General features: G+C 55.3%; 4 protein-coding genes across 4 annotated transcripts; 3 read left to right on the top strand and 1 right to left on the bottom strand.

Moving 5' to 3' along the window:
• The first annotated feature begins 1,930 nt into the window (after positions 1 to 1,930).
• Positions 1,931 to 3,176, top strand: MYCTH_2299021 (uncharacterized protein). Its single transcript, XM_003660514.1, has 5 exons — positions 1,931 to 1,949; positions 2,042 to 2,080; positions 2,140 to 2,194; positions 2,251 to 2,800; positions 2,969 to 3,176. Exons 4-5 carry the CDS (start codon positions 2,332 to 2,334, stop codon positions 2,986 to 2,988), a joined length of 489 nt encoding a protein of 162 aa, XP_003660562.1. The 5' UTR covers positions 1,931 to 1,949; positions 2,042 to 2,080; positions 2,140 to 2,194; positions 2,251 to 2,331; the 3' UTR covers positions 2,989 to 3,176.
• A 4,347-nt stretch (positions 3,177 to 7,523) lies between these two features.
• Positions 7,524 to 8,842, top strand: MYCTH_2299018 (uncharacterized protein). Its single transcript, XM_003660513.1, has 2 exons — positions 7,524 to 7,980; positions 8,045 to 8,842. Exons 1-2 carry the CDS (start codon positions 7,797 to 7,799, stop codon positions 8,809 to 8,811), a joined length of 951 nt encoding a protein of 316 aa, XP_003660561.1. The 5' UTR covers positions 7,524 to 7,796; the 3' UTR covers positions 8,812 to 8,842.
• A 955-nt stretch (positions 8,843 to 9,797) lies between these two features.
• On the top strand, positions 9,798 to 11,988 carry MYCTH_2299014 (uncharacterized protein). Its single transcript, XM_003660512.1, has 4 exons — positions 9,798 to 10,088; positions 10,182 to 10,305; positions 10,389 to 10,479; positions 10,575 to 11,988. The coding sequence occupies exons 1-4, from the start codon at positions 10,072 to 10,074 to the stop codon at positions 11,786 to 11,788; spliced, it is 1,446 nt and encodes a 481-aa protein (XP_003660560.1). The 5' UTR covers positions 9,798 to 10,071; the 3' UTR covers positions 11,789 to 11,988.
• MYCTH_2299012 (uncharacterized protein) lies at positions 11,959 to 13,099 on the bottom strand. The gene is made up of 3 exons (XM_003660511.1): positions 12,862 to 13,099; positions 12,331 to 12,785; positions 11,959 to 12,268 (listed from the first exon to the last, which is right to left on the bottom strand). Exons 1-3 carry the CDS (start codon positions 12,874 to 12,876, stop codon positions 12,130 to 12,132), a joined length of 609 nt encoding a protein of 202 aa, XP_003660559.1. The 5' UTR covers positions 12,877 to 13,099; the 3' UTR covers positions 11,959 to 12,129.
• Positions 13,100 to 13,966: the final 867 nt, after the last annotated feature.

The raw sequence follows: 13,966 nt of genomic DNA, 5'->3' as shown, positions 1-13,966 counted from the left end.
CCTCAATGATAATGTCACGGCAACTTCGGAAGCACCCTCACCGGGATTCCTTTGCTGTTTCTGCTCCCCATTGATGCTATGAATACCGTAGCTTGGTCCCCGATGCCACGAGCTACGCCCCAACCACGACCGACAATGCCAAATTGAATGGAGAGAGTATTGTGACCTTGGCCGACAATTAATTACACTCTGCTTCCTCTGCTTCCCTATCCCTCTTGTTCAGTGCCTCATTCGTTGCCGACTCCGTTCCTCCAGCAGTGATCTAATCTCGAGCGCACACAGATGCTGGCGGCTATCTTAGCCTGGTTATGACAAACACTTAATGCCCAGCAACCATTCTCAGGTGTCCAGAGAGGTAAGCTGATGCGCGCATTTGATCATGTGCGCTGCACCACGTTACTCCGTGGAGGGCCAGCGTTTTAGGATACAGAGGAGCAAAATTTGGGTTCACGAACCAACCCCTGACTCGCCGGAAGAAGCGCATTTCCGGTGGCCAAACCGTCGATTCAACGTGTTCCTGTCATGCAAGGGACTGGATGGTTAACGCACTGGCAATGTGATCGATGGCAAGTTGCTTCAACATGTCGATCAGGGTCCCACCGCACGGACTCAACAGAAAGAAGGCAAGGCGAGCCAATCGACATGTCAAACCTTAGGGAACTCTTGGCTCTTCTTGGCGTCTGGAAGAACCCAGTCAGGGGAATTCAAGCTGACCTTTTGTTGAGCCTCTTTGTGCAACCTCTTGCATTCCTAAGCAAGCCCAGACATTTACCCAGAAAGTCTGGTTTCGAAAGTTAGATCTGGATAGGGTGGCAATAACATGCCCACACGCACATGCCTCGGTGATTGGTCTCTTGGGAACTGTATGCCCGCTGCCAAGCTTAACATGAACCCTCGTTCCTGCCTAAATAGGTACAGTTCAACCAAAATGGAAGGCTCGAGGCATGGCAGCTCGACTTGCATGTAGATACTACCTGAGGCAACAACGTTCTCAAAAGTCTTTCCAACCAAGAATCTCGCGTTTGCCATTTGGCCAGCGAGAACTCGCAGGCCAAAATCAAGGCTTTCCATCTGATGCCGCCCTCTTGTCGATTTCTGCCCCGAGTCGGAGTCCTTTTTATTTTCGTGTTTAGTTTGTACGGACATCTACGCATCATCCCCGACAATGTTATCAGTTCGCAGTTCTCCGCTTTGGCTTGACTCTGCGTTTTTAACCGCTATTCCTCTTTCGAAACATCCAAGACGGCGCCTCATCCAACGCGTCGATCAGGGACGGCAACCTACCCAACTACACCAGTCAGTTGCCGCAGAGGCGTCAACTTGTCAGGTCTCCTGCCCTGTCGGGGCATCGGATGGCAAGGTGCTTGGGAAATGCCCGCAGTAGTGCCATCGGACGAGGAGCATCCCGTCTCCGGCTCCCACCTCGCAACTAACACGCCACGCTCACGGACCTTTTGGTACGGCCGGGTCCCGGCAACGTGAGTAGCCTAGGGGCGCCCAGGTTTGCCTTTATCGGCCCATGGGCGCATTGCCATTTTGTTTCCCTTCAGGCTTTCCAAACATGGCCCTCGGTCGTGGAGTGTTCCGTGCGATGTCGTCGCAGTCAGCTTCCAAGGACTCCCCGATCGCCCTCGGTCAAAGCGACGTACATATTGAGTCTCGGCAAGTTCCTACCTCCGTTCCCCCCTTGATTGTCCCATCTCCCGGGTGAGCTTGGTTGGGCTGTATAGCTGCTACCGCTTGGCCGGCCTCGCCCGCTCATCCCGGAGACGTTCTGCCGACCACATCCATGATGTTTCACCCGGTAGACTTCGTCCAGTGTCGCCAAAACATCCGACCTGACACGCCCGGAAGACTGTTTGACCTCCCTTCCGAGAATACCTTGGGCTCCTGAAAGCTTGGCGCGCTCCCACTTATGCCATACCACTTCCGCGTTCCATCATTCTCCGGTGCGTCCCTAGTGTATATAAACTACAGTGACCGACGTCCTGTGGATTTCCCCTCTCTGTTTTCGCATCTACTCACCACTCCCGCCTTCCAGACTCCGGTTAGATCCTCCTTGTCAGTCGTTCATTCAGAGGTGAGTCCCGGCATCGTCAACAGATATAGCCCTCGAATGTTGACAATCAGACATCACAGCTGTGCTCGCTGTTTGCTTTCGCTCCTTCGCTTCCCTCACAATACATCTTTCGAGGTTTGTGGTAGTCTATCCGTTGACTAGGCCAAACAGGTAGCTAAGAAGGTCACTAGCTGTGCTCCTTAACACCACTAGTTCTTCTCAATTCTTGTTCTGCCTTTTTACAAAAGCCATCTCGCCACCCAGTCAGCAACATGAAGCCCATTGCCTTCCTCGTCTCAACCCTGGCTACTCTGGCGGTGGCTGCTCCCGCTGCTCCCGCCGCTCCCGCCAGCGGCCTCGAGGAGCGCTCGTTTGCGTTTGACATCAACGCCTTCAACGGTTTCCGGAGCTTCAACCAGGTCAACCTGAACTACCTCCTCAACATCAACTCCCTGCAGCTTACTCTCCTCGGCAACTTGGCCACTGTCAACAACCTCAACATCGTGCAATTCCAACCTCTCTTCCAGCATCAGGTCTTCGACATCCAGGGCCTCCTCCAGTTGCAGTCGTTGCACACCTTCCTGCAGATCAGCCAGCTCGGCGTCCTCAACGGCTTCGATCTCGCTACGGTTCAGCTGCAACACCTCAACCTTGGCCTTCTCAACAACGTCAGCATCATCGATCTGCAGAAGTTCATCTCTCCCGAGGTAGTTCCCCAGGTCAAGTCGATAGCCGCCGAAGGTGAGCCGGCCTTTTCCTGGTTCATTGATTTCCCTTTCTGTTGCTGCCCCGGCCCTTGCAATGTCTTCTGCTACACACACACACACACACACACACACACGCAGAATTTGTGCTTTTTTTATGAGATTCAAGTTGCTAATTCTGGGACTTCCCTCCCCTCTCTTGTAGTTCCAGTCTCCACAAAGTAGGAGAAGTTCTTCCAGTTCTTTCATATGTCGATCACAACCCCGCGACATCCGCCGTTATATCCCTTCCAGCTCGTCGCTCTCTCCTCTGCTGGTCGGTGGCGGCGCAATGGATGTGATTATTGCCAAGATGATGTGGGAAAAACAAGAGACAAGCACCTGGAGAACCAAGCGTGATTTCCCTTGCTTTGGTTTCCTTTCCTTCCTCTTCAAATCCCTCTTCGTTTCACCCCTCCAAAACGAAGGGGATGGATAGGTGGGGAGATTCAACACGGGCAGAAGAGGCTAGGGATAACTGATTTTTCTGCTACATACAAACGGGAGACTGTCATGCTGTCCCCGCTGTTTAGGTTACTCAAATCAGGTATCTCAAAGGTATTCTGCACTAGCTCTGCTCCCCAAAGTCACTTGTCTCCGCTTCGTAGACAAACTAACTGGCCCTTATTGCATGTTTCTTGTTGTGTTAAATCTTCGACCCAGCAATAATAAGGCAGTGGTGGTTATCACTGGACAACTAAGATGGGAGTTTGTGACGCGAGACGAGATGTCTTCTTGTGCTTCGTTGTTTCGTTTTCCTTTTTGAATTGATGTCGGTGTGAGGGACCGAGACCTGGTTCGTCCTCCTGCTGTCCTCCTCCCCCTTCAAATCTTTGCAAGACCTTTCTCCCTTGACTCCATACTATGTAGGGTTAGAGCACTGTGGGATGCCGCAATATTTGACCCCCTCCCCCTCACCCCCTTTAGGGCAATGCGGGCATACAAGTTTGACGTTGAACAAACCCTCACAGCGAATAGTCACTTGCAGGAGGCTGGTGGAGGGATTGAGGGGTATACACAATAGTGTGCTAGGTACTCCATGGGACTTGAGATACATGTGTATGTACATACATACATAGGTACCTAGTAACGGGTAAGTGAGTGGACTGAGGGGATATTTACTTGGTACACTACGCAGTCTGCGGTACCCTGTTGCGAGTATATGTACGTACAGGTCGTTTGTATACCGTGCGAATCACGCACCGGGCAGCCCGAGGAATAACCGGATCTGCTGTCGGTTGAAACACTGGTTTATGCACATCCTCTCTGTTTCTCCCATGCTGCTTGCTGGTTGGTTGGGATGACAGGACTGTGTCGGCCTGTTCCATGCGAATCGCGAAGTTGGAGCTGAGAAAGGCCGCAGTTGAGGATGCGGTGACGCAATGGCTCTGCCCCACGGCGCTCCTGTAAGTTTACCTGTGTCTTGCGAGCAGTACTTTCTAGTGTAATCCGTACGTAGTCTGAGGTGAAAGGATACCTGGTAGGTCAGAAGACCCCTGAAAGAGGGAGTTGGGCAAGGGTCAAGGTTGATCGTGCCGTTTATTCTGATGTGAAGTCGAGTGCGTGTTCTGATGGTCGTCGCTACCCTCTCCTGTACTCACCACCTTGCGGATTAATTAGTGCACACACCTACCCCATACTTGTATTCTGTGCTTGCGCTCTTGTACGGTATGAAAAGAGCACCACAGCCGCTCGCCCGGGCCAATAGCAAACTTACTTTTTTTTACGCTGCAACAAGCAGTGTGTAGCACTGCCCTATCGGTTACCTTTTGTTCGGATGAGTTGCGTCCTCTAAAGGCGAGGACCAAATATCCAACCTCATCCAAGCTGCACTTGACCGATCTTTGTGTACGGGATATACCCGGACTCTAGGAAAGACTACTAGTATTCTTGCCATACGAGTAGCTGAGCTCTTGGTACCGTTAGTAAGACTGAGCTGTCAGCATTAGTACGCATACCGGAATTTAATACATACACAGTAACGATGTATGTGTAAGGATATATATATATATGTGTGTGTGTGTTCGTAGTAACCATACAAAATACTTAAATTAGTTTACGAGCATACACAGTATATTCTAAGTACGGCAAGTTGAGCCTCACCGGCATGGCACCCTAGGAACTCCCCCAAGCTCGGCCCCGGTGGCGCAGGGAGCACACGCGACTGGGAAGGTGGCCTCAGCCCTGCCGAGAGGTCTCAGTCAAGTGCCGCCATGTGCCAATGCGGCAGAGAACCTGGGGCAATGTCGTGAGGAACCACAGATCATCAAGAGCTTGCATTCGCGCGCACCACGCGGTGAGGCCGGATGGGGACATGCGGCGAGCTACAGAGCAATGACAAGCCGTGCTCGGCTTCTCAGTTTGTGCGAAGCTCTATGGAAGAGTTCTCCCCCGTACGGAAATTCATCATATTACGTAGGTATTATCGTGTAATTAACGATGATAAAAATAACCGATGGCGTTCTGTCGGAAAGCCTGGTCGTTTAAGGATCTACCGCAAAAGAAAATGAACAGCTTGCAATCCCAGGGTGTCTCAACGTCATCTGGGGCGGAGATTAGTGGTTGCAGCCATCCTCGCTTTGCGCTTGGGCCGCGCTACGAGCACAACAGGGTTATGGCCTGGTCTAACAATTTGGGGAATTTACACTACACTAGCCATTGATCTCCAAAACCAAGATGAAAATAAAGCAGAAGAAATAATTATAGGGATAGCTTTAGATTATTATTATTATATGATGTTTTTTTATACTGCACTCTGTTAGAGGATATATTAGGTATATTTACTCCAAGTCCATACTTGTAAACAAGTATATATGTATATATGTACATACATACATACATAACATACATATATACACCTGATATACACAGTACAATAATTGACTGCCTGACCCGGCAGCGGCGGCAGCAGGGCAGCAGAGAGGGGACCCGCGAGACGCAGATCCTCAATGGCGCACGGGTGCCGCGTCCTCGTCGCTTGCAGGCGCGACCTACACTAGCGTGTGGACGGAATACGAACAAAACTCCGAGCCGAGTCCACAGAACCACAGTGGATCGATCGATCTTCGTGTTATTGCGGATCTTGCTAATTCCGGTATGCGCTTCTGCGTAATTGCGTGGTAGTGTAGAGAACTTTCATGGGCAGGCTCCTGAAAAATAGGAACGAGTTAGGGATGTTCAAGGCAGAAGTCGTGCCTTTGTATGTACATACATACGAAGTACTGTATGTCCCTTATGTTTGTAGTTCGCAATCCGTATATTATTGCCAGCGCTACATTCACTAATCCGCACACTAGAAAAAGGGGCTTGCAGGCTCTAGAGCCCTAGCAGAGAAGAGGTGTGGGGCCGTGGCGTCTCTGCATCTGATTTCGCAATTGTTTCCCTCTCACAGAAAGTCGAATCGAGAGGGTGGCTTCTCCTGAGGGCCCAAGCTGCGACGCGACAGACCATAGTGTAGAAGGGGCAAAGGCATCGAAGGAATGGGATGGTAACACATGGCGAATTTCATACCTGGCGTTCATGTGTACAAGCACTTGGCAGTAGTTGCCCAAAGGGAAGCATTCCATATTGAGAATTGGTTCCTCGATCTACCATTGATGCATCGGTGCCCCCCCACAGTTTCCGTCTCCTTCATACCTGGCCCCGGTGCCGGTTTGCCATGCGTCCGGCGACCCACCAAATGGCCGGTCGGTCCAGACGAGCCAGAACGGCGACTCGCTTTCATCCAGATTGCCCTGTCGTCTGCTTACAAGTTTAGCCAGCAATCGCACAGCTCTCCGTTTCCCCCCGGTCTCATCTAATCCCCCACACCCAATCTATGCAGCTGCAATATGTGCATACACTACTCATAGTACACAACGTGTAGGGAATGGAGTTGTTCCGGGCACGCCTTACCTTGCCGACCAGGCTTGGTCCGAGCCACGACCTGCGCAGGCCTTAAACCCCCCCCCCCCCCTCCTTCCTTCCCGGGCGCGCTTCGGTTCTGAAGTGAGCATGATTGCCCGTTCTGGCCAAAACAACGACCCGCCTAATCAACAACAGAGGTTCGACTCGCGGCTGAGGCCCCCCGGTCGGTCCTGGGGGGGGGTCCGGGGGGCCAAGTGAAGAGTGTTGTGATGATCGCATACACGTAACTATTCTATAAAATGGCAGTCCCCGAGGCCGACCTTGCTGGTCTTTCTTGGTCCATCAACCACTGATCGTACTAGTAACTTGCAGTAGTTGCTAGTGTAGTGCCTGACCAAGCTCGCGCCTTCCCCCTCTCGCCGTCCTATTCCATTGGGCTCTCATCTCTAAAGCGGAGCTGGAGCTAGCATCGGTCGGGCAGGGCAGAATCGAACAAACACAGAGCAGTCCGCACAGTGCTCTCTCGGGCTAACGCTCTCGACACCGCAAATCCATCTGGTCTGGCCCCGGTCGCTTGGCACCCGCGATCCACCTCGACGAGCCCACCGCCGAGACATAGCCTCGATCCCCACCCCACGCGAGCCCGCTCTCACCCCCCTTCGTACAGGTTAACTATAATTGACCAAGGGGCACCAGCTTGAGTAATCTCGGTTTCAGACTCCAAAGATCAGAAAGAGATATAAAAAAGAAGAAAAGGAGCCGCGCCCGCCCTTTTTTGCTCTTTCGAGCCTTTACTTCGAAGCGGTTCGCTTCCACACCGCATTTTTGGGTCCCCGCAGCGCCTAAAGCTACACCCCCCCCCCCTTAGCTACGTGGTACCTGGGGATCTCGTGTTTTCGACCCGAACCTGGCCCCTCTTGTGCGCAGTGTCTGTTGGGTCCCACGGACAGTTCGCAGGAGACTGCGGGCATCGTTGCGAATCGTCGCCGACTGACAGATTGCTGGGGTTTCCATCGGCTGCTCTCCGATCGATATGAGCAGCTCGCCGGCCTGCTGGACTGGATTGTTGCTCTTTGGACGCACTGGCAACCGGCGGCCTCGGACCCCGGCTCCCTGAATCAAAGTTCACCACCATGAAATCGGCAACCATGGCCACCCGCTCCCCCGGCTACTCGGACGACGAGCACGACTTTGACGAGGAGTACTTCTCTCGCACTTACCAGCCCTTATCCAATCTCCCCACGCCACCCCCGTCATCACGCGAGTCGTTGGCCGGCCAGAGCCCCCAAGCCCTTCTGGAAGATGGAGGGCTTCTCGACTCAGTCCTGCTAGGTACGTGAACCAACCGCAGGGGCGTCGTGTTTCAAGTCCTCTCGAGCTCACGCTTCCATGTCAGGTCCGGCGGTCCATCTGGTCAACCTCATTCCTCCAGCAGCATCTCTCAAGACACCGTCTGTCTCGCTGGTTCATGAGATGCTCGTGCGCGCCGATTTGCCCGTGGACACCATTGCGCTTGGCGTCTGCATCCTGGACTCGCTCAGCTCCAAGTTCTCGCTGAATTGGCGCCTGCTCTGCCCGCTGGCGCAGCGTGAGCCCGCTCCCAGCGAATCCACGAAGCGGCACACGATCCAATCCAAGCCCACGAGCTCCACCCAGCTCCATATCGACTCGGTCCATCCCGAGGTGATTGTGTTGGCAGCACTCATGATTGCCTTCAAGTTCCTGGTCGACTGCCAAGAGCCGACCCGCTACTACAGCTCGTCCTGGGGAAGGGACCTGTGGACGTGCGACCAGATCAACGTGACGGAGATGTGCATCATGGAGAACCTCGGCTACCGGATCCTGCCGCTGTGGCATCCGGCGCTCATTGCCGACGCGGTCAGCGACATGCAGCGTGCCGCGAGGCAGGCGGCGCTCCCGTCAAACCCCAGAAACGGGGAGGCGCACAAGCGCTCCGTAAGCTCGGCCGTCGCCCTCTCGGGCTACTCGTACCCGTTAACACCGGCGGAGACGCCCATGTCGGAGAGTGGCCCAGCCTCCAGCCCCGCGTATGAACCTGCGGGGACCGCGGCCGGAGGCGTTGTGTCCAACCCGATGGACTCGTCCGTGCTGCACCTGCCACCGAGAGCGAAGAGGAAGGCGACATCCCCCGTGGCTGGTTGAGAAGACCGGGCATGTCGGATTCGCACGGACTCGTGACAAAACGTCTTACCGGTCTCTGCGGTTAGACGCGCGTTGCCAATATCGTGCACGGAGTTTCCAACGCCCTTGTTGTTTTGAATACCACGACTGCCTGCGTGTCGTCACTGGGCCACAAAAGGGCTCTCGGATGAACACACTCATACAAGCAGGGAAAAGAAATGGGAAAGTACCTTGAGACTTGGCGTTCTCGGTTTGTTTGGCTGGCCATACCACGGTATTGTATTCGCATACAAGTTGGAGCTTTTGGATGGAGGATGCGCACCTCGGCGTCGAAGGGAATCACGCCGACAGGCTGCGGCCTCATTTTATATCTTCTTTGGCCAATAGCGGATTGGTTCCTGGAGGCACTCGAGTTTTAATTGGGCTAAGGAAGGCGTCAGGGTATTGTTGGGCTCTATCTGAGAAATATTCAGCGAGAATACCATCGAATGGATTGGTAGCGCAGCGGCAATATACGTAAAGCAGTAGTAATCCTCGAGAACGGACCGCTTGCTGTTCGTTTTGTGATTGCTGTGAACTTCATTCTACTTGCCTGTGTGTATCGCCGTACTCCGAACACAATGGGCCTCATGAGAAGTATTGTATGTACCTATCTATGTATGTCCATAGTGTACACGAAGTACCGAGTTGTTGTGGTAGTTATCACTCGCTTAAACCATGCAGTTACTCCAATCAGGTATCGAAGCACATGCCTTCGGTCCAAAGAGAGTTCCTCGCCTGCGAGGAAGGCAAATTCCGGGTTGGGGATGCACGACTCCGTTGCAGTGGACCCATGCAACCTGCACTAACCTACAAGTACCAGAGTTACTGCAAGGAGATAACCTCAAGCTACCCAGGTAGTGGGCACCACCTGTGCACGGTCCACATGCCCCCGCAAGGAATCCGTGCCTGTTTCGTTCAAAGCAGCTTAACCACCGAGTTGCGGTCGCAACTCAACTTTTCGATTACTTTCAGCCATGACCCAAAAAAGCTCGGTGTTTCTTTGCTCGCGATTTACACAATGAGGCCTGATTAGAGGGTATTGCACTTTTTTTTTTTCTTATCTCATCTGGGCCTTTTTTTCCTTTTAGCCCCCCACACCTCCCCGGGAAGAGAAGTACGTCCCGAACCGCCGACCTGCGACCGCCGACCTGCGACCGCTGATCGCGCGCTCGTTCTCCCATCCTCCATTTCCGACCCACCCCACTTCCGCCGCAGACGGACGCGGGCGACACCGCCATCATGAGCGACCTCGACAGGTGAGGAACCGCCCGCGATTTTTGCCATCGCGCCTCCGCATTATGTATCGCGACACCAGAATTCTGACGTTTTGACTGCTTCTTTGCATGCAGGGCCATCGCCCAACTGCGAGCATGCCGGCCGATACCCGAGGCCGAAGTGCGCGAGCTGTGCCACAAGGCGCGGGAACTACTCATCGAGGAGGGCAATGTCGTCACTGTCAACGCCCCGGTCACAGTACGCGACCCTACAGAAGCTGGGATGTTATGATGGCGTGAGTTCTGGGAAGCCGGCTGACCTTGGGTGGCGCTCTCTCGCAGATATGCGGCGATATCCACGGCCAGTTCCACGACTTGATGGAGCTGTTCCGCGTGGGCGGTGATGTGCCAGATACGAACTATCTGTTTATGGGTACGCTGTGGGCACCGTTTCTGGGGATTCTTGACTGTCTTCCGTGTATATTTTTTTTTGTTAGAACAACAGGATGCTGACCTCGGAGCTTTCAGGCGACTTTGTCGACCGCGGCTTCTACTCCCTCGAGACCTTCCTCCTCCTCCTCTGCCTCAAGGTCCGCTACCCCGACCGCATGACGCTCATCCGCGGAAACCACGAGTCCCGCCAGATCACGACGGTGTACGGCTTCTACGACGAGTGCCTCCGCAAATACGGCAGCGCCAACGTGTGGCGGTACTGCTGCGACGTCTTCGACTACCTCGCCCTGGGCGCAATCGTGCTCGGCGCCTCCAATACGCTCCCCGGCCTGCCCGAGTCGTCCTCGTCCAGCAGCGAGGACGTCGAGATCGAGGTCCACAACTCGGACGGTCACGTCATCTCCCGCTTCCTCCGCCAAAAGGACGTCGACCGAGGCCGCATCAATTCCACCACCACCGTCACTACCACCACCACCAACGGCCACTCCGCAGCGGTAACCAACGGCTCCTCGACCCCTCCCAATCCCGTAACCTCCTCGTCCCCTTCCCCCTCCTCCTCCGCCTCCTCGCCCGTACCGACCCTCACCGGACCGCCGGGGTCCTCGGCGACGGGATCCAGCGCCGGCTCCCTCGGCAACCCGGCGGGAGCGGTCCTGTGCGTGCACGGCGGCCTCTCGCCGCTGATCGATCGGGTCGATAAGATCCGCCTGCTCGACCGCAAGCAGGAGGTGCCTCACGAGGGCGCCATGTGCGACCTGCTGTGGTCCGACCCGGACGAGATCGACGGGTGGGGCCTGTCCCCGCGGGGCGCCGGCTTCCTGTTCGGCGGCGACATCGTCAAGATGTTCAACTACCGCAACGACCTCAGCCTGATTGCGCGCGCCCACCAGCTCGTCATGGAAGGGTTCAAGGAGATGTTCGACGCCAGCATCGTCACGGTGTGGTCCGCGCCCAACTACTGCTACCGCTGCGGCAACGTCGCCGCCCTGCTGGAGCTGTCCGAGGACGCGAGCGGCCTCGGCGTGCTCGCAAGGAGCAACGGCGACGTGGGTAGGAGCGACGGCGGGATGGGCGTCGGGGGGGAAGACGACGGCGGCGGCGGCGGCGGCAGTGGGCAGGGCCAAGGAGGAGGAGGAGGAGGGGGCCAAGGGCAGCAGGGCGGGGTGCTGGATCCCAAGTACCTGCCTCGCTTGCCGGGGCCTGCGAGGAGATACCGCGTCTTCCAGGCCGCGCCGCAGGATTCTAGGGGGATGCCGGCGAAGAAACCAGTGGCGGATTACTTTTTGTGATCCCTTTATTCCCCAATTTCTATACTTGTTTTCTCTTCTCTGGGGTTAATTATGCATGACATCTTGGGATGACGACGGACGAAGCAGAGGGGGGGGGGCAAGGAAGGTTATACTTGCATGGAACTGCTGGGGGCTTTCTGAAAGCGCGCGGACCGGTTACGACTACACAGGATTATTTGTTCTACCTCTCTTACTGTATCTTGATAACAGAGGTAGCAAGTACTGTATGTACATACATACATTTATACCCCGCCCCTGCCCCCCCGTCTTGGCGACCAAACGCTTTCATCCTGTCTAAAGGAAGCTTTTTAGCTGTTCGATGTGATCATCAGGATGTCAGGTCAGGTCACCGCTCCCGACTCGGTGAAGCGCTCGATGGCGCTGCCGATCCTGGCGTCGTCGACGTGGCAGTCCGCTGCCGGAACGCAGCCTAGCGACGCACGCACCTCGTGGGGGTTGACGCCCGTCATGGTTGATATCCTGCGTATATTATCATTAGCACCGGTGCCACCGGGACCAGGGGTTGCGAGGTTTCCGCTCACAGGTCGGCCGCCATCGCGCAGTTGTTCTTGTCGCCCTGGTCGGAGCTCGGTGTAGATGCAGCCGCGAGGGTCACAGGACACGTCTCTGGGCGGAGGAGCCGCTCCAGCCTCTGGGCTGCTGCTGGCTTTGGCGCCGGTGCTGGTGGTGCCGGTGGTGCCGGTGGTCCACGGCCGTGTCGTCCTCCTCGCTCCCCGATCCTGCTCTCCCCGGCCAGGTAGGCGTCGATGCTCCGGTCGCTGACGCCGTGGAGCCGCAGCAGGAGGCGCAGCTTCTTGTTCTCCTCGGCGACCTGGCGTGCGGCGGCCTGCAGCTCGAGTGAGGCCTGGACGCCGCGCTGCTCGGCCAGCCTCAGGCGCTGCTCGAGCTCCTGGATATACTCTCTCTTCCTTGCGCGGGACCGCCGTTGGTTGTCCCGTACGCGGTCACGGTTCCGTCTGTCCTGTGTAGCGGGGGGCTGAGGGGACCGAAGTGTCAGTCCAGGCCGGGTCGGGAGTGGGTTGGAGCCGGTGAGACCGGAGGGCCAAACGTACGGATGAAGAGGGCATGCTTGATAATGGGAGGTAAGGGGGAAGGAAGGAGGGTTGATAGAAGAAAGGAAATCGAGATGCAAGAAGACCGGTATTGTAAAGGAAAGGATAATAATGTAAGTCATTCATGAAGCATTCATGAAGGTAAACTACCAGTCATCTTGTTTAACAGAGATGGCCGGCTCGATAGAAAAGGTGTGCGGATCTATGTCTGCTTTCTCTGAGATGAACGCAAACGATGCCATACGAGGCCTGTGAGAACTGGGAGATGGCCGAGAGTCTTGGCGGGGGCTCTCCGGCTTGGCAATCCCGGGTCCGGGGACACTCCGGACAGCAATGCCCGGCAAGTCCCCAATAAGAGAAGAATAACGGCTTGGGAGAGCAACACAGAGGGTTGGCGAGAACGTATTACACGACGGGTCCTCTGGCCATTTCAGTGAGTTTAAATCCACGTCTTGTACCCTACTTGAATATTAGGTACGATGATGGATAATTTCACATTTCTCCCCTGAAGTTGGGCCAGAGCGTCATGAGCTGGTTGAGGATTATCTCGAGGCTGTATAGTGGGCTGAATTGCTTCCCGCTCCGACGATGCGTCGAGCTGGGGCAGATCCCCCCAGGCAGTTCTGGTTGGTGGGCTAATAACCGGTTTCGTCCTCACTATGTCCCGCGCAGTACTTGTTGATCAGAAGAGCTCTCTCATACACGTCGCGATATTGGTAAAATGGGCGCCGTGACCAGGGCGCTCGTCGGTGCCTTCTCGGGGGCGGCGCTGGCGGGCTTCTCGGTCCTGAAGGGGAGAAGGCAGTTCAACTTCGATTTGGCCGTGCCAGGTTCAGAGCCAGAGCGGCGCGCGTCTCAGATCCGCAGTTGATCAGGCGAGCCGCTCCATCTCCCGGGCGATGTCGAGCTCGAAAGCCAGGCAAGTGTTGGGGAAAGAGACAGCGGGGGAAGGGAGAGGAATGGAGATCAGCGCGGGAAGGTTTCGAGATTTTGTTATTCGTTTTTTTTTTCCGATTGGGTATGGTGGCGTACAGTGAGCCCCTTCCCGAATTTGACGAGCAACGGTGGCTAATCAGCTCGAAGAGACAAGATATCTTTTGGGAAG

This window comes from Thermothelomyces thermophilus, chromosome 1 (assembly GCF_000226095.1).
Source record: "Thermothelomyces thermophilus ATCC 42464 chromosome 1, complete sequence".
NCBI classification, from domain to species: Eukaryota; Fungi; Ascomycota; class Sordariomycetes; order Sordariales; family Chaetomiaceae; genus Thermothelomyces; species Thermothelomyces thermophilus.
The sequence above is the reverse complement of the archived record's forward strand: the minus strand, read 5'-3'. Positions and strand labels throughout refer to the sequence as shown.

Bases quoted from the DNA above. Each gene is read 5' to 3' on its own strand.
- MYCTH_2299021 (XM_003660514.1), top strand. From the start codon at position 2,332: ATGAAGCCCATTGCCTTCCTCGTCTCAACCCTGGCTACTCTGGCGGTG. The intron at 2,801-2,968 runs GTGAGCCGGCCT...CCTCTCTTGTAG, and splicing joins CAAGTCGATAGCCGCCGAAG to TTCCAGTCTCCACAAAGTAG.
- MYCTH_2299018 (XM_003660513.1), top strand. From the start codon at position 7,797: ATGGCCACCCGCTCCCCCGGCTACTCGGACGACGAGCACGACTTTGAC. The intron at 7,981-8,044 runs GTACGTGAACCA...CTTCCATGTCAG, and splicing joins TCTCGACTCAGTCCTGCTAG to GTCCGGCGGTCCATCTGGTC.
- MYCTH_2299014 (XM_003660512.1), top strand. The intron at 10,306-10,388 runs GTACGCGACCCT...GCTCTCTCGCAG, and splicing joins CTGTCAACGCCCCGGTCACA to ATATGCGGCGATATCCACGG. The intron at 10,480-10,574 runs GTACGCTGTGGG...CGGAGCTTTCAG, and splicing joins TACGAACTATCTGTTTATGG to GCGACTTTGTCGACCGCGGC.
- MYCTH_2299012 (XM_003660511.1), bottom strand. The intron at 12,269-12,330 runs GTGAGCGGAAAC...TAATATACGCAG, and splicing joins TGCGCGATGGCGGCCGACCT to GATATCAACCATGACGGGCG.